The sequence below is a fragment of the Anabrus simplex genome, chromosome 2 (assembly GCF_040414725.1).
Source record: "Anabrus simplex isolate iqAnaSimp1 chromosome 2, ASM4041472v1, whole genome shotgun sequence".
Taxonomy (NCBI): domain Eukaryota; kingdom Metazoa; phylum Arthropoda; class Insecta; order Orthoptera; family Tettigoniidae; genus Anabrus; species Anabrus simplex.
In genome coordinates, this window is record NC_090266.1 from 46,411,637 (window position 1) to 46,431,882 (window position 20,246).

Consider the following 20,246-nt stretch of genomic DNA (forward strand, 5'->3'; position numbering starts at 1 on the left):
CCTTTTTTTATGATCATGCGTGTACATAATATGGCCTAGTGTAAGTTGGCCGTATCTTCCGTCTGGAAAGTTATGAGTTTCTTCTTAAGTTTCACTTTTAATATAACATATAAGAGTATACTTAAAAGAAAGTTGCGATTTTTATCTTAAATTTGAATTTGACCACCATCTGGTATCTTATCTCCCACGAGAGCTTTGTGCTTGTCGGTGGCTTAAGAGTGTATTAGAATTTAAATATCTTGGGAGGGATTTTGCTCTTGTGTGGAAAGAGCCCGTAGCTATTCAATATCAAGAACCTCATCAGACTTGAAGTTCGCTGTGAATGGCTGTCATATCGAGTTCCTTTATGTATTCCGTACAAATGCTGGAAGTTTCACTGATGTTATCTAACGACCAGCTGTGACCAGTTAATATGCCCCCCCATTCATGGGCACAACCTCACCTCTCCTCAGGAAAAAGCATCTTCAGATCAATCCATTCCACAAGTCAACCTCTTTATTTTAACTACAACGTGCATGTTCCACAGGTTTTGCTTTTATTGGAAAAACGTTCACGAGAAAGCACAAACAAAGTATTTCCGAATGGCAGAGGCACGGCACAGACAAGAAGAGACATTATTGAGAAAAAACCGAAGAGGTGAGGAATGCAATAAATGCCTGTGTCATAATTTACACTGTAATATTAATACGTGTTCACATTATTACACACAGAGCGTCATCTAGATGTTCGCTTCAGATAACTCAAAATCCGTTCCAGGTACTTATTATTATTATTATTATTATTATTATTATTATTATTATTATTATTATTATTATTATTATTATTATTATTATTATTACTTTCAATTGGCTTTACGTCTCACTGACACAGATAGGTCCTATAGCGACGATGGAACAGAAAAGGCCTAGGAGTGGGAAGGAAGCGGCCGTGCCCTTAATTAAGGTACAGCCCAGCATTTGCTGGTGTAAAAATGGGAAACCGCAGAAAAACACCTTCAGTGCAACCGACAGTGCGGTTAGAACCCGCTATCTCCCGTATGCAAGCTCAGAGCTGCGCGGCCCTAACCGTACCGCCAACTCGCCCGATATTGTTATTATTATTATTATTATTATTATTATTATTATTATTATTATTATTATTATTAAACACCGAGCTCGATAGCTGCAGTCGCTTAAGTGCGGCCAGTATCCAGTATTCGGGAGATAGTAGGTTCGAACCCCACTGTCGGCAGCCCTGAAGATGGTTTTCCGTGGTTTCCCATTTTCACACCAGGCAAATGCTGGGGCTGTACCTTAATTAAGGCCACGGCCGCTTCCTTCCCACTCCTAGCCCTTCCTCGTCCCATCGTCGCCATAAGACCTATCTGTGTCGGTGCGACGTAAAGCAAGTAGCAAAAAAATTATTATTATTATTATTATTATTATTATTATTATTATTATTATTATTATTATTATTATTATTCATATATGCGAATAAGCCCATTAAGACTACGCAAAGAAGTTAGAGGCGTGCATTTGCCTTCCTTTCTTCTTTTGTGTCCTTATTTCTTTCATTCTTTTACTGTGGGCTTCCTTTCTGTCTTCAGGCCAACTACATAATCTTCTCCACCGAACACTAAGAAAGGTCTAGAAAAAGAAGGACAAGTGTACAAAAGCTTAGCGGAAAACTGTTGAACTTAATAAAGAACCAGTGAAGTGACAAAGAATGAAATCAATGACGTTTTTAGTTTAGAAATAGTTTTCAATTTGTACAATTTAATCTTAACTAACAAACACACCTCCCACACCCCCGCCCTCCCTCACCAATTAAGTGTCCCTCACTAACACATTTTAATTTTAATTATGAAATGTTTCATGCTTTTTCACCTAAGCTTTAAGCAAAACAGCTGATGATGATTGCTAAGCAATCGAAACATGTACTGTAAGTTTTTAATTACATAAAATTTAGCCGAAGGCTAAATAATAAAAAGTATCGATCAGGTGAAACCTTTCACTTAATTATTATTCATACCAGGTTGTTACAGTCTTCGTCGTTAGTCTTTCCGCTTAGTCAACTTGCCATTTATTAATTTTGGATCTGAAGATTGCCCTGTTTCGGACATCCGCTGGTATAATTCCTGCCTGTTTCAAATCGGTTTTGATTTCGTCAAGCCATTTCATTGTGCCTGTTTTGTCTTTACTCCTGTTTTAAGAGAATTTGACTATTTGTTTGGTAAGTCTGTCTGGATGCATTCTTTTAATATGTTCATAGAATTTTAGCCTGCGTTTACTGTGAATATTGTTTAATTTCCTGTCTGCCTCTAAGTTGGTATTGTCCGTCGGTGGGTTTTAGGCCTAGAATATTTCTCATGATTTTGAGTTCCTTTCTTCTCAATGTTTTCAATGTCTGCTTCCCTGTTCAAAATTAGCGTCTCTGTTCCAAAAAGACATTCTGGTTTAATGACTGTATTGTAATGTCTTAGTTTTGTGTGCTTTGAGATACATTTTTTGTTAAGGATATTTTGAGTTAGTCGATATGCATTTTCCATCTTTTAGCATCTAATTTCATTGGCTTTACTTTTATTATTATTATTATTATTATTATTATTATTATTATTATTATTATTATTATTATTAATAATATTATTATTCACCAGTTCATTGCTGTTGTGAGATATACCGATGGCAATGCTTACTCACAGTTGTATGAGAATGAAGTAATTAAAAGATAAATTAAATTACAGAAACAACAACACAAATACAACAAACAATTCCATAAAAATAAAAATTACACGAAATAATACCGAAACAATAAATTTCACGATAATAAAAGAAGAATAGAAAGAGAGCACATTAATACAATAAATTAAAAACTGGTAAATAAAAATGTATGTTGGGTATTCAGCCCGAAGGCTGGTTTGATCCTCCACAGGTACGCCAACAGCTGTCATAGATGGCCTAGGCATCACTGAAGAGGTATGCTGGGGAAATGAGGAGTGAGGTATTTTCCTGTTGCTTTCCTCACCGAGCCAGAAGTTGCTATTACATATCAGTCTGCCAAGCCCACTGAAATGCACGCACCAACCGACCCTATGAGTGATATTTTCATACCATTCATAACAGGGACTGGCTGCATAAGGAATGGTATTACTAGCATCGCTCATACCCCAGTCACTTTCATATTGTCAAAGCCAAGGATGAGACTGAGACAGGTCAATGAAAGTAACAAATTTATTCTAACCTATAAACTACATCCGATGAACCATAGAAACAAGGGAATGCCATTTGGTTCTTGTTTCAATGACGGTGAAATCCTAAGGAATGAAGGGACCGATTATCTTCCGGTATAAGGAGATCCCCTACACCAAGTGCCAACAGTCTCTTTGAGAGTGGGTGAGCGGGTATGGGTAAGGGCACTCTATTGTCCTGGGGACAGGAAATTGTTCCCAAAGGCGGAGAAACCAGTTTGGTCAACGACATTAGGATGCAGAAGGCAACGGGAAACCACTGCATTAAAGATCCTGAGAGATATTCCAATAAATCCACATGGCATGGCTACAACGTCAAGATCGGAGCTGATCGTCTACCTCCGTTTGGAGCCGACGTTTTAATGACATGCGTGTAGTGTAAGATAAATGTTACAAGCAATCTCATGTAAATTAATGCGAAATTTGAGGAAAAAACTGAAAATATTCCCTCACTTGTAGTTATTCACAACTTACATATTTTCATTGCCTTGACTCTATGATTTACAGTAAATTGGGCGTAACTTAAAAAAACAACATCACATTGAAATGTACATAAAATTTATAGAAAACTTGGTTATATTCCTGAAGTAACTTACATTTCTTTTGAAAAGGTTTTCAGACTGCTGCAGGCAATGCATTCCATTGATCAACTCCCCGAAAACTGTTTTCAGTAATGTTACTGAAGGGTCCACAATTGAACTTGCAGTATTTTTCTAGCGTACCTATATCTGCTGAAATCAAGGTATTGACTTTGTTTTCTTTTAACGGAGCTGCACCATATTTTAACTGATAAAATTCGTGCTCACAAAGCAGAAACGTTCACTGAAGCAGAAATACGGATCTGAAGGCGAGACGGTAAGAGGAAGAATCACAAAAAGATGCAAATTATTGCTGCTGGGATATTATAAAGTTATGGCGTCTAACTAAACAAAAGACACTGTGGGATGTTTCCCGTAATTATACTTTTTGGAAGTTTAGGTGTCAATAATTCAAAATCCACCAAAACAAATATATAATCTGCATCAACATATATGGTAGATATCATGCATATGAACCTGTCATCATTTCGAAGAGCCAGTTAAAGGCCAAAAAAATATAAATACTTTCAAATAATTACGAGAAAGATATTTTTTGGAAAATGTTCACTATATTTTAATCAAACTTTAATTGTAAAAAATGGGTACATACTCCTACATTATTAATTTCTAGTGCGTGTAGAAATTGGATAGCATTATTTTCAACTGAAATCATGTGTTTGACATGTTTGGTGTGACATTTACGCTGTTAAAAAACCGTAAGATTTGAGATATGTTGGAAATAATTGTGTTTATTTACTTATGTATTACTGCAGAGGAGTAGGCCTTCAAATCGGTATAACTTTCATTAAAGTGTAAGGTAAAATCACAATACAAAATTCATCTAAATATCGTAGAAATTGCCTGGTTTTCAGGGACATGTACATAAATATGGTCTAGTAGTAGGAGTGTTCAGAAGTAGATGTCACTGCTTTAGTCATAAAATTTCATTTCAGTGAAGAATGTATCATTTAAGGGCACAGTGTTCTGTTGACGGTGCAAATGAGTACTTTAGGCCTAACAATAGGTATTTCAAATTCGAGTTCGTGTCGTTCGCAATCCTTGTATTGGGATTCCAATAAGAAACGAACAAATCTCATGACACTAGAGCCCTTATGGGCTGCTGCTCAGTCCTGAAGATTACGAGGTGACGCATAGACAGCGTAACGAATCCTCCTTGCCCTTATTCTTGGCTTTCTATACCAGGGCCGCTATCTCATGTTGGCTGAATGGACGCCGAACCAGCCCTCCCTTACCTCGTTGGGAATTGAATCCGATACCTGCAGGTAAGAGGCATGCTCTCTACCCGTAGAGTGTGGGGCCGGTGTAGCTTCCATACTATATAATTAATGTCCTACTTTTAGATGCGTTCATGGATCTTTTGACGACCTTCTTATGAGATGGACTTCCCCAGAAATTCCTCGCTCTTGATTAATAAAATATGGAAGTGGTACTTTTTTAACAACTCACTCTTTCTCCAGGCCGCAGCATCATATCCTTGCTAATATATGGTTAACATATAGGCTAGATACAGGATTGAATTTTAAGTTCTGAGAGTTATTTTAGAGATAAATCTGGGAGTATTTTGGCGTAACAAATCTGGATACAAGAAAGCTCTCTCTCTCTCTCTCTCTCTCTTTCTCTCTCCCTGCAGTTCAAAAATTACATCCGCACAGAAATGCACCGACTTGTAGATGAAGTAATAATTGTTCTTGTACAGTTTGACAGCACTTTGCAATAACTGCCGGATACCTGGCCAATTCGCTCATAACAAGAAATCTGGTGCAATTACGGTTGAAAAAAATCGCATGAGGCTTCGCACTCCCTTGGTGGAGCACAACCCATTTCCTGATCGCTATTTCTGAATTTTTGTGTCGTAATTTCCTTAGCTGGCTCCAGCTGGCATCTGATCTGATCGTCAGATAGTGTAGGAGTACATCATAGGGATAACTTTTAATTCCAATTAAAAACAGGACCTAATCTTCCTTGTAAGAATATATCAGTTCAAATGTTCGGTGATTTGCCATCTTCACTTTAGGTTCATCTCTGCACTGAATTGTTGTACGAAAGTCACTTCTACCTTCAAACGTCATGCACTTCTTCAAATGATTAACTTTATGTGAATTTTAGGAGTACAATACGGATGGAATACAGGTCTATGACATTCCCGCAGAAGTTACGAACGAGAAGTGTACGTACATGATCACCAGAGCAGTTATTTCTGGGTTAACCTCAAAGTATAAATTCGTATGATTTTAAGCCCAGAGGACATGAGATCTTCACCGAGCAATCCTCTTCTAAGCTGAAATCTCTGAGCCTGAGTTCCTGGATTCTACACCATACTTGTTTCATTACAAACAGTCAAATGTACACTTATACGACCGCAGAATGTCTCCTCTTTTCATTGTAAGAAGGGGCCGATGACCTTCGATATTAGGCCCCTTTAAACAACAAGCATCATCAGCATCATCATTATTGTAAGAACAGCATCATTTCAAAATAAGCTCGGAATTTAAACTTCGCCATAATCATGACATGGCTGATTATATAAGATACATTTACGTCACATTTCTTCCGGTAAAAGGTATTCAATCCTGGCATAACTCCCTACATGACATCAGGGAATCGGGATAATGGTTCTTATTGTCTTGCAATGTACAATCACGCATTGCCCTATCGGTCCAGGAATCTGCTGCTGAACTGTAATTGACAGTTCTTCTGCATCCCTTATATTCATCTGCCATGTAAATTCATGTACTCTTCCTCCCTCCCTGAAAAGAAAAGAACGTTGAAAGGGGTGTGATATAAAGACATCTTCGAAATGCTGAGATTGATGAGCTGAAGAACATTCCACAAGTAATTTCCTCAGGCTACTTACAAAAGGTTTCGAAATGCTGACAGCAGTGTAACTGATTACAGAGGGACTATTTTGAAGCGAAAGAGGACCATTAGTAGACTAAACATTTTATTTATTACAGAGCAAAGACTAAAACGTTCATAATAAAGATTGTAGACGGTTATAAATCGAATACAAGGGAATCAGTAAGAAATGGAAAGAAATAACCTGGCGTTGCAAGGATTTTTTTTAAATTGTAGAGAGTAAGATATAAAATATGTGTAATTGAAGTTAGACTATTTTAAACTCTTGTCATTGATCTATTTACAGAACTGATACGTTCACTAGCAGTTAGTCTATGGTTCAGTTAGAGAAACTAATGTCTATAATCTTGGAGAGATTTAGAGAATGCCATAGGATATTGCGTAAATCTGACTAAAACTGCCGGGCATTTGAAGTCATATGAATTTATTTGAAAACTTTCTGTTACACGAGAATCTTAGAAACACTTGGATCCTGTTTTTCAAAAATACTTTACTAGCAATATGTCTTCAGAAAATACGAGACTTGTATTCATATTTCTGGAATGAAGAAGGACCAGAATGAGTTTTCTGCATTTTGGAGCAATGGTGAAATGCGCTGAAACTGAGAAGCTGCACTGTCTGGAGATCAGCTATTTAATTCTTTGGCATAGAAAGGAATATCTTCAATCTTCCTCTTCACCGTGCTCTACACACCCATTCTAGATAAATATTTACATCCACCATTCCTATCGTAGCCCTATGCCTCATCAGCTGCACTTCACACACAACCACACAACATACCAACAACAAAAGTGGAGACGAATAACGGGACAAACATTACGGGGGGGGGGGGTGCAGGAAAAATGGACACTGTCGAGATCAGTCCACGTGAAAGGAATGAATTCCATAAACTCGCTCTGAAAACCGAGCGATATGAAGCAACAACACAACCAGGTTTGGCTTTATGAGGTGGCACCATTCGAAATCGGGAACGTCTCGTGCTGATGTAACTCCATTAAACAGATGAATATTCATGTTTATTAAGAAAAATTGTGAATGTTTGAATGTTTTAAACAGGCAAATCCGCTTGAAAGAATACTAAACAAAAATGAAATCAAGATAACTATTGCAATCTGTACCGTGGATTATGCATGTTACAAGGAATAAAAGATTTTCCCTTCTCCTTTGATCATTAAGTGAGAAATGTGACGTTACCATACACTCTCTCCCCAGCGGCAACGGAGAGATATCGGCTGCAAGAGAGCCGATAAGATAATTAAATTCCATTAGCTCTGCTGTAATATCGGCGGTAGCGGATTGCTCCTCAATTTGCACTAATCACATTTTTACATTCTTCCGCCATATCGGTGGAGTCTTTACTGCCACTCGCGTAATTATGGAGTCATTACTGTCCATAGGTGTGCCTGATGATGATCCACTTTTGTTGTCCTCCTTAGGCATTGCCATGGTGTAGACATTGAAACATGCCACACACGAAAATAATATAAATAAACGATCACTTCACAAGTATCAGAACCAGAGTTACCACTGTCACTGCTATCAGTGTCGTGATGGTGAGTAATAAGGCCAATAAATAGATGGATATTTACATTTATTAAGATATAATCATGTCTGAATGTTTTAATTAAACCAATCCGTCAGAAACAAGACTAATACTGATTAAGAATGAAATCAAAAAAACTATTACAATCTAATATTTATCACGGATTATTTATATAACAAAGTTTAAAAGGTTTTCACTTCTTTTTCGGTCATTAAGTCAGAGATGTTACATCACCACAGAATATTAGTTTGTTTCAAACAGTAATCCTACATCAGTTTTGATTAACTTGCAAGTGAAGCAGTCAAAATATCATTTAGACGTTGGCAATGATGCTGGAAAATGGATGAGAATATAACGCAGAAGGTAGGGCATGCATCTTCGATCTGTTCATGAGAGTGATTACCGTAAATCCAACATTTTATTCTTTTTACTGCATCCGGAAGGAATATCAGTTATTTCTTAACTATTCACCATCGAATGTTTTCAGACTTTACATAGTTTCTGCAGAGTAAAAGAAGAAACAACAAAACTTGGACTTCTACTCACTTTTTAGCTGCAAAGTTGATTCCATAATACTTTCAAGGAGTTTTAAAGAAACGTCGTTTTGTGATAAAATTGAAGCATTTCGACACATTCGATACCTCACAGAAGTAATTTCGAAACATTTGCTACAAAGCCCGTTACATATGCGCTGGTGGTGATCTTTATTATTTCAAGGGAGGGTACTACTGTGTAACTATCCTCTTCTTAACTTGGACCAGAAGAGAAGAAGATGAGGTCTGACACTTCCAGGAAAGAAATATCAGCGAAAGACAAGAATGGGCCACGAAGAGCATCGAAATTCAAGATTCACTAGGCATTGCAAACCTAACACCATTACTGTATTATTCTTATTTCGTTATCAGAGAGATTTGCACTGCTAGTCGTTCGAGCGTTATCGGTGCCTGTTAAAGGAGTGTGTGAATAAATTGTGTTAATTTTCCTCCGACAGATTTCTTCGCACTTTAAGTCGTTAAGCCACTCGTAGTTCATAATTGCTCTCACATATCAATCAAAGTCTAAAATTAGAAAAATAAAGGTGGCTTCGGTCTAGAAAGCCTAGAACAATGGCCGGGAAGATTCGTTGTGCTGTCCACACGATACCTTGTAATCTGCAGGCCTTCGTGCTGAGCAACAGTCGCTTGGTAGGCCATGGCACTTCTGGATTTTTGTGCCATGGCATTTTGGTTTGGCTTAGAGTAAACGCTACCGGTTGTGTGTCTATTTACTTAACCTCCCTTTAAAGTATCACCATAATTATAATTATCTCCAAGTCCGGCAACTTATTTTTTTAATGATAGAATATTAACGTTTGCAAACTAAAATCCAACATGATTACTGAAGTGTCCGACTAGTTGGCTGAATGATCAGCGTACTGGCCTTTGGTTCAGAGGGTCCCGGGTTCGATTCCCGACAGGGCCACGGATTTTAACCTTCATTGGTTAATTCCAATGGTCCGGGGGCTGGGTGTTTGTGCTGTCCCCAACATCCCTGCAACTCACACACCACACATAACACTACCCTCCACCACAATAACACACAGTTACTTACACATGGCAGATGCCGCCCACCCTCATCGGAGGGTCTGCCTTACAAGGGCTGCACTCGGCTAGAAATAGCCACACTAAATTAAAAAATCACTGAAGTTATTGCCGATGCACGTTGAGAAAATGTGTACACTTTACCTTCTTGTCGTCAATAATATAAGTTCTCTCCTCAGCTTATTCCCAAGAATTTCTATGTCGGAAAGTTTGGAAGACTTCTGTCACATTTCTATTCACCTACATCCAAAGATTTGATTGGATAAATCATGGGACACTACATCGTAAAGTGAGGGATAGTCGACTAGAAAAAAAACTGATTGAATGTGTGGTAGAATTTCTAGAAAGCAGAACTCAGATAATTAGAATAGGTGAAGTATTCTGATCCTGTAAAGATTAAGAGGGCTGTCCCGTTAGACAGTATTATTTGAACTTTATGTTTCCTTATATATTGAACGATATGAGAAAAGAACTGGAATCACAGATAAGACTTTGTGTTATACTGTATAGAGTATTAAATGAATTCAACGTTTGTGAGAGACTGGAAAAGGATCTCGATAAATTTGTGAGTTGGACAGCAGACAATGGTACGATGGTAAACGGGCTGAGAAGTCAGTTCATAAGTTTCACCAATAGGAAAAGGCTTCTCAGTGGTAATTAATGTGTTGATGGAGGGAATGTACTTCATGGGGAACACTGTAAGTGCATAGGAATGATCTTTAACCAGGTTGTATATAAAGGTTACAGAACTCTTCATATGGTAGTAAGGATGTAAAGGAGAGAGCGTGTAAGTTACTAATGCGACTCCAGTTAGAGTACGATATGGTCCCAGTGTATGAGACCCTCACCAGGATTACGTGTAAACTGGAACTGGAATACATCTAAAAGAAATCAGCACGATTTGTTCTGACAGATTTCTGACCAAAAAATGAAAGTGGTGTAATGATTATGTTGAAGAGTTTGGGCTGCGAAGAGTTAGGAGTAAGGAGATGAGTGGCTCGACTAAGCGGAATGTTCAGGTCCATTAGTGGAGATATGGCGAGGAATGACATTAGTAGACGAATGTGCTCCAGTAGAGATTTTGAAAGTAGAAAAGGTCATAATATTAAGATAAATTTGGAATTCAAGAGGTGTAATGCGGGAAAATATTTGTTTATATGAAGAAGAATTCAAAGACTAGGTAAACAAATGATTAGGACTCCGTCACGTGGTTGACATCTCTGAATGAAAATCAGAAGTGACTGCTTCATTGGTTGAAAGAGGCAACAGTCAAATAACATATTATTCATTAATGCATTATTCTCTCGTTGAGGTATTTCAGTTATCATTAACTGTTTTACGAGATACTTGTGGAGGTAGTTTTAAGCGGACTATCCTGTATATACATTAAACTTCACCAAAATCAATGGCAGAGTACGAAGAGGTACATACGTAAATTGTGCTCATATGCCTAGAGAAACTTCCAGCCACCAATAACAGTATCACTCACACGATAACGTGAGACCAGGGCCTTCAATGGTGGTATACAGCGAAGCAGAAAATACTTTTACATAATCTACTTACAAGGGCACCAATTTAAAGCGAGTGTCATATTTCACATATACCCTTTATGACCATGACACGGTCCTCTGCATGTGAGAGAACAATGACAGCGATCATAATCATCATTCGATCGTAAAGTTATCCATTCCACTCCGTATTTGTTTTTCAATATCCGCACTTCAAGAAACATATAAAAATACAGAACAGAGAAATTTAAGACTTACCACATCGATGATGTGATGTAGTGAAACACCAAACACCACCTTCAGTGGCTCGGATGAGTTTTCGGCAGGACGAACTGAAGGGTCGTAGTTGGCCATCAGGTAGCGGGTCAGTCGATACTCCTGCTCGTCCGCTACGGCTGGAAGTAAGCACGATATTCTAGAATATTGTATTGATGACACATAATTTTACAACCCTTGCAAAATAGCAGGAAAGATCATTTTCACCAAATGATTCTGTTGACAAGAACATTTCAAACATTGCATCCATTGAAAATATTTCGATTATAAATACAGTTGTGCATGAGGTGAGAGTAAAACATTGAGAGATATGATGATATGATCCATATCGCTCTGGAATGTTAAGACTGATGTAGTGAATTTAGTGGCTGTTCTCTGAGAGAGAGGGATGGTGTGTTCCATATTGTTCTGGAGTGTTAGGATTGATGTAGTGAATTTAGTGTATGTTCTCTGAGAGAGAGGGATGGTATGTTCCATATTGTTGTGGAGTGTTAGGATTGAGACAGTGAATTTAGTGTATGTCCTCTGAGAGATATGATTGGCTCCATATTTTTCTGGAGTCTTATTTAGGATTAACCTAGTGAATTTAGTGTCTGCTCTCTGGGGGGAGAGAGGATATTTTTCAGAGTCTTTTTTATTCCTTTATAAACGATATTTAGAACAGAAAGGACTAAAACAGAATTGAATATAATGGAATAATTTTACTGCTGTAAACGAAGTAAAGTTGCAATTCCAGCAAGACTTCATAGTAAAATATTTTTTATATACTCATCCATTAACTCTATTCCAATCCACAAATTATCTTAAAGTTACAAAATGCTTAGTCATCTTTACAATTGTTTAATTGCACTGAATGATAACATGAAGGGTAGCACAAGCCAAACACTACTGATCTGCAGTCGCCCAGGTGGCAGATTCCAAATCTGTTGTTTTCCTAGCCTTTTGGAAGTCATTCTATGATGAACATAGTAAACATTTCTGATGAAATTGTGATTTCAGGAAACAGTGAGAGGGAAGTACAAGAGCGGCGGGATGGAAACAGAGAATCAGTGTGGAGAGCAGCAAAATAAATGTGATGGCGAGAGGGGAGGGAAAGAGGGTACGCGCAATAGAATCTGGAGATAGAGATACTGAAACTCTAGAGAGCCTTAAGTAATTACAAGAGTGACCTAAAGGAGATTTTAAATTAGATGTGGGAATTAACTGGAGGATATAACGAGAGTTTCCTTTCGCAGAGCTTACAACTGCTTTAGAACAAATATGTGCCCGGTGCTTCAGATTCATACTCCGCAGTAGAATGTGTGATCCTCTGTAGGGGCTTTCATTGTGATGCAAGAAATGGCTACACGAAGCAGCGTACAACCGGAGAGAAGTTGCCGAATGTTGCAAAGGCTGCAAACTAACTGGAAACACAATTTCCTGAAGGAGTTTCCCGTGCAAACAGCTCTGACGTAAACATTCAGTATAGTCAACTGCATAGCAATGGAATGACATCATTAAAACGAAGAACGAACTTGTAGATACTCTATTATTGTGGATAGTGTCATTGCAAATAACGACGAGCAGCTGAGAGTAAATTATGTTTTACCGAGCGAGTTGGCCGTACGGCTAGAGTCGCGTAGCTGTATGCTCGCATTCGGGAGATGGTGGGTTCGAATCCTACCGTCAGCAGCCAAGAAGATGGTTTACGTGGTTTCCTATTTTCAAACCAAGAAAATACTGGGGCTGTAGCTTAATTAATGCTACGACCGCTAATTTCACAGTCCTAGCTCTTTCCCACCCTTGCTTCATTGGAAACCTTCGATGTGTTAATGCGACGTTAAAACACAAGCAAAATTAATTGTTAATTAAAAGGCATTCATTTACTTATGTAAGTAGTGTCTCGGTTTTTTTTAAGATCACACGATTTAACCCTCACGGGCCTTTTATAGGAGCTATTGAACGATACATATATGTATGATCCCTACAAAAATATTGATGCTTGTTGTTTAAAGAGGCCTAATATATAGGTCATCGGCCCTCTACAAAAAGGTGTGACCCCGTTCAGCACAGTAACTATCACACCGGTAGTGATAACGATAAATAGTTAAACTAAAAGAGCTATGTTGAAATCAAAATGAGATGTTTGATCCTATTTTTCAGATTTGAGAATATGAAACTTTCTCTATAATTATAAGTAATTGTGTTCTACGGACTGGGAGACAAGTCGAAGCTGGAAGGTATGGCTTACTAAACAATCAGATTTTGTCGTATTTTGTGTAATTCTTCTTATATCATATTGTTAAATTATTTATAGAAATTGGTTTGTTCTGTTTACCTGAATATTTACCGGAAGATAGGTAGGTAGGTAGGTAGTCAGAGAGAGAAGTAAATACATATTTTCTGGCGGGATAATTACATGCATTTCTTTGATTGGATCGCGATTTTTATTTCTGTTGCTTTCACTATTAAGTGTTCCTGGAATCAATTTACTTCACAGTATAATCTTCGTAGTGTTCACCATCACAAACCATGGAAGGAAAGGAGGAATCGTCATTCTGGAGTGTAATCTGAGAGTAATTTGAATGGCAAATTTCGGTTAGAATACGTGAGCATGGTTATGAATAAGCTAAATTGGTAATAGACATAATTGGGGTACGATAGCATACAACTCAAATCTGATGAATGCCATTAGACTTGATATCCATAATCCTATCTGACCAACTTATTGCTGTGTAAGACAAATTAATTTGATGATTCATACGAAATATTCCATATTTCCGACTTGATGTTTGATAATCGAGGGATTTACATGGATCTGTAAATCATGTAGATCTATTTCCATGGGTGGGTTGCACTATATATATAATTTAAATTGAATACTGTTCGCGCTGTTGTCAGTTTTTCTTCAGTGTACCACGTGAATTTGTAGGTGTGTGACGTATATTATGTCCAGTTGATATGGCGTTGTTTGGTTCGCTGACATGATTTACTATTTAATCAGTTTATGGTCCAAAGTTGGTTTTTTACTCGGCCTCAGCGAAGAATGCCACCTGTACTGCCTCAAGGGCAGTGTCCCGAAGCGTGAGACTTTTGGTCGGGATAAAACTGGGGAGGAGGGCCAGTACCCCGTCCATTTGGCCTCACCTGCTATGCTGAACAGGGGCCTTGTGGTGGATGGGAAGAGAGAAGGAAGAGGGAAGGAAGCTGCCACGGTCTTATGTTAGGTACCATGCCGGCATTTGCATGGAGAAGTGGGAAACCACGGAAACCAACTTCGAGGATGGCTGAGGCGGGAATCAAACCCCACTCTATTCAGTTGACCTCCCAAGGCTGAGTGAAGTCCGTTCCATTCCACGTGCCACTTTTCAAATTTTGTGTGGCAGAGCCGGGAATCGACCCGGGCTTTCGAGGGTTGCAGGTAATCACGCAAACCACTACACCACAGAGGCGGGCATTGTTCAGTGTTAAAGACCGTTTATACAGTTGTAGAATCGTATATTATAACAGAGTTAATTAGCTGTTGTGAGTTAGCACTCAAGTTCGTCCTTTTTCTTTTGAGTGTGTGCTTGGCATTACCATGAAATGAAGAGAATGGTCCAGTTCGAGTAAGCACGTCGCCAACAAAAGATGTACAAGGCAGGAAGACTCAGTGTGAAGTCAGTGCTGGAGTGTTCTGAAGTGCAGAGAACGGCCAACGTGATTAAAATACATCGAAGCACGGTGATAGCAGTTGGGAAAGAAAATTACCATGCAGCGGCTCAATCAACTGGACCTTCTTAACTCGATACACCGTGCAGTCACAAAGGCGATTTTCAGCTTGATGATGTTCGTCGCCATATCTGTTCCGATTACCACAGGGAGGAACATTCTTTCTTAATCCGTTTACCGTCCAGGGTTGGTTTTTCCGCGGATATGCGTGAGATCCCACCTCTATCGCCTCAAGGGCACTGTCCTTTGGGCCTGGGAGAGTATTAGGGAAGGAAGACCAGTACCTCGCCAAGGCGGTCTCATCTGCTACGCTGAACAGGGACCTTGTGGGGTTTAGGGAATGTGAGAAGGGACAGACGAGAAAGAGGTATGGACGCGGCCATGGCCTTAAGTTAGGTACCGAACCGACATTTGCCTGGTGGAGAAGTGGGAAACAACGGAAAACCACTTCGAGAATGGCTGAGGTGAAAATCAAACACTCATTGCACCCCGTTCCAGTCCTCGTAGCACATTTAAAATTTCGTGGAAGAGTAGGAAATCAGCCCCGGGACTGCGGAACTCCGGGGGTGGCAGACAATCACACTAACCATTACGCCACAGAGGCGGACAAGAGACATTTTAATACAGCAAAATTATTCCGTTCTCTTAAAGAAAGTGGCTCTTGCAAGAAAGACAATATTCCTTGAACATTCTGGTTACACATCTGGGATTCCGGTGCAAGACAGTGAATGGGTAAAGAGCGTTTGTGGAACGGGTTAAGATTGCGATTCTGGCGGGACGGATACTTGAGACAAGTCATGTCGGAAGACTTCAGTTCTTCCGGATTATGGATAGATGAAACATGGGTTAATGCATGTCATTTTCGAGGAAAGGACAGAAAGGATGATTCTGTTGAAGGCACAGAACCAATACTTTTAGGAGAGTGGCGAAGGATAGCTCTGTAGGACATCTTTCTTCTTACTCTCTGTTGCATTGGCTTTTCTAGCAGTTGCTCTGTATTCCTGCTTCACTGATTATAAATCTGAAATCCATTCTCTTGTGTATGCTGTCCTTTCCTCGCAATTTTAATTTTGCTGATAAAGACACCAGTTGGTTCTCACACTGGAGCCGTGAGCTGGAGGGCAACGGAGCTTAGATTAAAGATAATTATATGGTAATTAACAGTCTACGCACACCATTGTTATTTTATTCTAATTATTCTTAAATGTGAAATTTTATCTGATTTAAACACCGTATTTTCGGTTTTCAGACGGGATCATGGCTTCTTTAAGTTGGCATAACTGTGAAAATAATCATGAAGGCTTCTGTTTATATATATCGACACACTTCATTGTAAAAGGTGCAATATTTCGTAACTTGTGAGACGTTCATTTGAATTCTCTTTTGAAATTTCTAAATTTCCGTAGGCAATCCGGCCAAGAAATGGGCTCTGCATATTGTGTGTCATATCTGTGGGGAAATGCTTCATGATTATATAAAAGGAAAACAAAAAGGTTTTTCTGAATTCACATAATGTTCATGAACTCAAGAGCCACAGCTCTGACTTATTTCTGTCTGATCAGTGCGAAGGGTATCGGCTGCAAAAACAGGCATACGATCTCATTCTCTCAGCAATACGACTCATCCCATTATCCGAGACACTCCTCGTTCTAGTTTTCAAAAACATCGTTTTAGCTGAGGATGAAGTGGACTTTGTGATCAAGGGGCTTTTGAGCTGTATGAGGGAACGGCTGTAGTATCTGATACTAAGCAGTCATTAACTCCTCAGCTGGAGCATCAAACGAAATTGTCCTGAGCAGTTTCACAAATACAAGATCTACAAGTACAAATTCTTGCCTGATTAAGACCTAATTGAGTTTTGAATACCATCTATGTCAAATTTTATCATTTCCTTCTACCTATATTGCACCATCTGATCGAGTCTAATTGAAATAAAATTTTGGTTTCAATAAATATTAAATGCGATTGCAGCCAGTACAGCAGATTTCAGTTCGAACTCAGCGGTAAAACTTCAAAGACCTCCGGAGTAGAGCTTTTAAGCTAGTCAAGTCTCCAAATGTCACGTTTATTATGATCATACAGGTATTACCTTTGAGAAGAAAGCATTCGATATACGGTGAAGCTGCGAGTGAAATTTAGGACAATTAAGCAAACGCGGGAACATCCCTATGGGCGGTTGACAAGGAAGCAGGAATTAGACAGAGAAAGACGATCAAACAGCCTACCCAACGCCACTTATTTATCTTGGAATCGTCTAGACAGAGCAACGTCGAATACCTCTCAGCCAACGAATGCTCGCCCTTTTCCCAATTTTAAAACTAAAGGGCAGGAATATTCAGTTGATCTGTGAAATGTGACTGAAATTTAAGAGGTATTCGTGTGATCCTAACATCAGGGTAAAATACGATCATTTAGGAGCAATTGGCAACGTGAATTCTGTAACGGGAAGTTAATAATTAGATTGTACGTAGTAGCGATGCACGAGTTATACTGAGAGTCAACTCAAGACCTTAGCGGTCCCTTTGATGTTAGTCAGACTTCTGGTCGGTGAAAAGGCTTCCGCAGCGCCAAATAGTTCCCTAGGTTTGTTACTTGTTCCTGAAGTCAGGAGCTTTCTTCAGTTTGGTTAGATATTCTGGTGAACTGACTTGATGAATTAAAAATTTTGCCCTGTATAAATATGGGAAATATTTCACAAGTTGTATGTTATTCGGGTTCGTTACCAACTCTTATAATTCATACATAGATGGCTATGAATAGTTATTGTTTTCAGTGGTGTATGTAGCAAAATAATAATTATTTAATATGATATTGATATCTTATTGCACTGTGTACTTAGTAAGTTTGTTCGAGTTCATTCCACTGCTGATAAGTTCGCATAATATGTGCGACGTTGAAGATGGATCCAAGAAAACTGTTGGCAATACTGGCTGCAACAAGCGTGTTGTGTTCAGTATTCATAATGGCTGCCAGCTGTGAGCAAGACGTGTGTGATGCTGTGACGCTTGAGTCCCCTGTGAAATACTTTAAAGCTAACAAAAGTGGAGAAAAATAAAATAGAAAATCGAAACCAAATTGTTTTAAACGTTTACAGTAGCCTACGAGATTAGAATCCACTGTGGACTGTGGAAGACGTGATAAAGTCCGCGCAGCTGGTCGGCGTTTCTGTGCACAGTGTTTACGCAGCTCGCTTGGAATTTAAACTCCACGGAAAATCCAAGTCTCCAGCGAAAGATCGTTCGTGTCGTCTCAAAACTCACGAGTTTCAAAACTCACGAGTCTCAAAACTCACGAATTCCAGGAAGAGGATTAGTGCGAACAGGTTTCTCGACCTCGGCCAGTGTCAAAACTCACGACCAGGGCCAGTTTCTTCTTTGAATGGATAATTGTCCACCCTTATAGTGATGGCATAATGGAACACTTTTAATAATAGAATAACTTCTATCCGATTATTTAAATAATCGAATGAATAATCAATTTAAATAATCGAATGAGTTTCCAATATCATTCTGTTATATCGCACAGAATAATAGGAAGCGTCATGAATATTTTTTTCGGTGTAAGTGTGTCGGGTAGACAATCTATTGAAATAAGCGAATAGATGAACTCTTACGAAAAATAGAAATACACCTTGTTTTTAAGGAATCTCCAAGTGTTGAAAGTAAATGAGTGGATTAAGTGACTTGATCTTTAATCTATATATATATATATATATATATAAAACAACTTGTCCTGACTGACTGACTGACTGACTGACTGACTGATTCATCATCGCCGAGCCGAAACTACTGGACATAGAGAAATGAAATTTTGGGGATACATTCATATTAACATGTAGGTGCTCGCTAAGGGAGTATTTTTTGATATTCCATCATTAAGGGGGTAAAAAGGGGGGTTAATTTTTAAAATGAGAATATCTATATCTCAAAAACTTTAAGGTTTAGAGTAATAAAAATTGGTATTTGGTATCTACATTAAAAATAAAGAAACACGTATTTTTTTGTTTTCCGAAAATCCCATGAAGAGGGGTGAAAAGGGGGGGGGGCAAAATGGGTTGAACACCTTTTATAAGGAGACTTATATCTCAAAAACTGAAGAGGTTACAGTCATTAAAATTTAAATTTGGAACCTCCTTTAAAAATAAAGAAACACGTATTTCTTTGTTTTTGGAAAATCCAAATAATGGGGGGTGAAAAGGGGGGTTGAATTTTTAAAATGAGTGTATCTATATCTCGAAACTGTAAAAGTTTACAGACGTAGAAATTGGTATTTATAATCTCTTTTCAAAATAAAGAAACACGTATTTTTTGTTTTCGGAAAATCCCAACAGGAGAGATGAAAAGGAGTGAAAAATGGGTTGAATGCCTTTAATGAGGATACTTATATCTCAGAAACGGATGATATTACAGACCTGAAAAAAGGTATTTGGGATCTCCTTTAAAAATAAAGAAACATGTACTTTTTGTTTTAGGAAAATCCAAATAGTGGAGGGTTGGAAGGGGGGTGAATTTTTAAAATGAGTATCTATATCTCAAAACTTTCAAAGTTTACAGATGTTAAAATTGGTACTTAGAATCTACTTTCAAAATAAAGAAACACCTATTCTTTTGTTTTCGGAAAATCCCAATAGGAGGGGTGAAAATGGGTGAAAAATGGTTGAATGCCTTTAATAAGAATCCTTATATCACAGAAAATGAAGATGTTACAGACCTGAAAATCGGTATTTGGGATCTCTTTTAAATAAAGAAACACGTACTTTTTGTTTTTAGAAAATCCAAATAGTGGTGGTGAAAGGGGGGGGGGTATTAGAAAATGAGTGTATCTATATCTCAAAACTTCAAAAGTTTTCAGATGTAAAAATTGATATTTAGAATCTCCTTTAAAAATAAGAGAACATGTATTTTTTTGTTTTCTGTAAATACCAATAGGAGGGGTGAAAAGTGTGAATAAGTGGTTGAATGTCTTTAA

At 38.3% G+C, this 20,246-nt stretch overlaps 1 protein-coding gene across 1 annotated transcript in view; it reads right to left on the reverse strand.

Moving 5' to 3' along the window:
• LOC136864935 (neuronal acetylcholine receptor subunit alpha-7) overlaps positions 1-20,246 on the reverse strand; it is a 1,331,175-nt gene that overhangs the window by 1,007,781 nt on the left and 303,148 nt on the right. The window contains exon 2 of the mRNA XM_067142346.2: positions 11,571-11,707. Coding sequence (XP_066998447.1) covers positions 11,571-11,666 — 96 coding nt within the window. The 5' untranslated portion in view covers positions 11,667-11,707. The remainder of the gene's footprint in view (positions 1-11,570; positions 11,708-20,246) is intronic.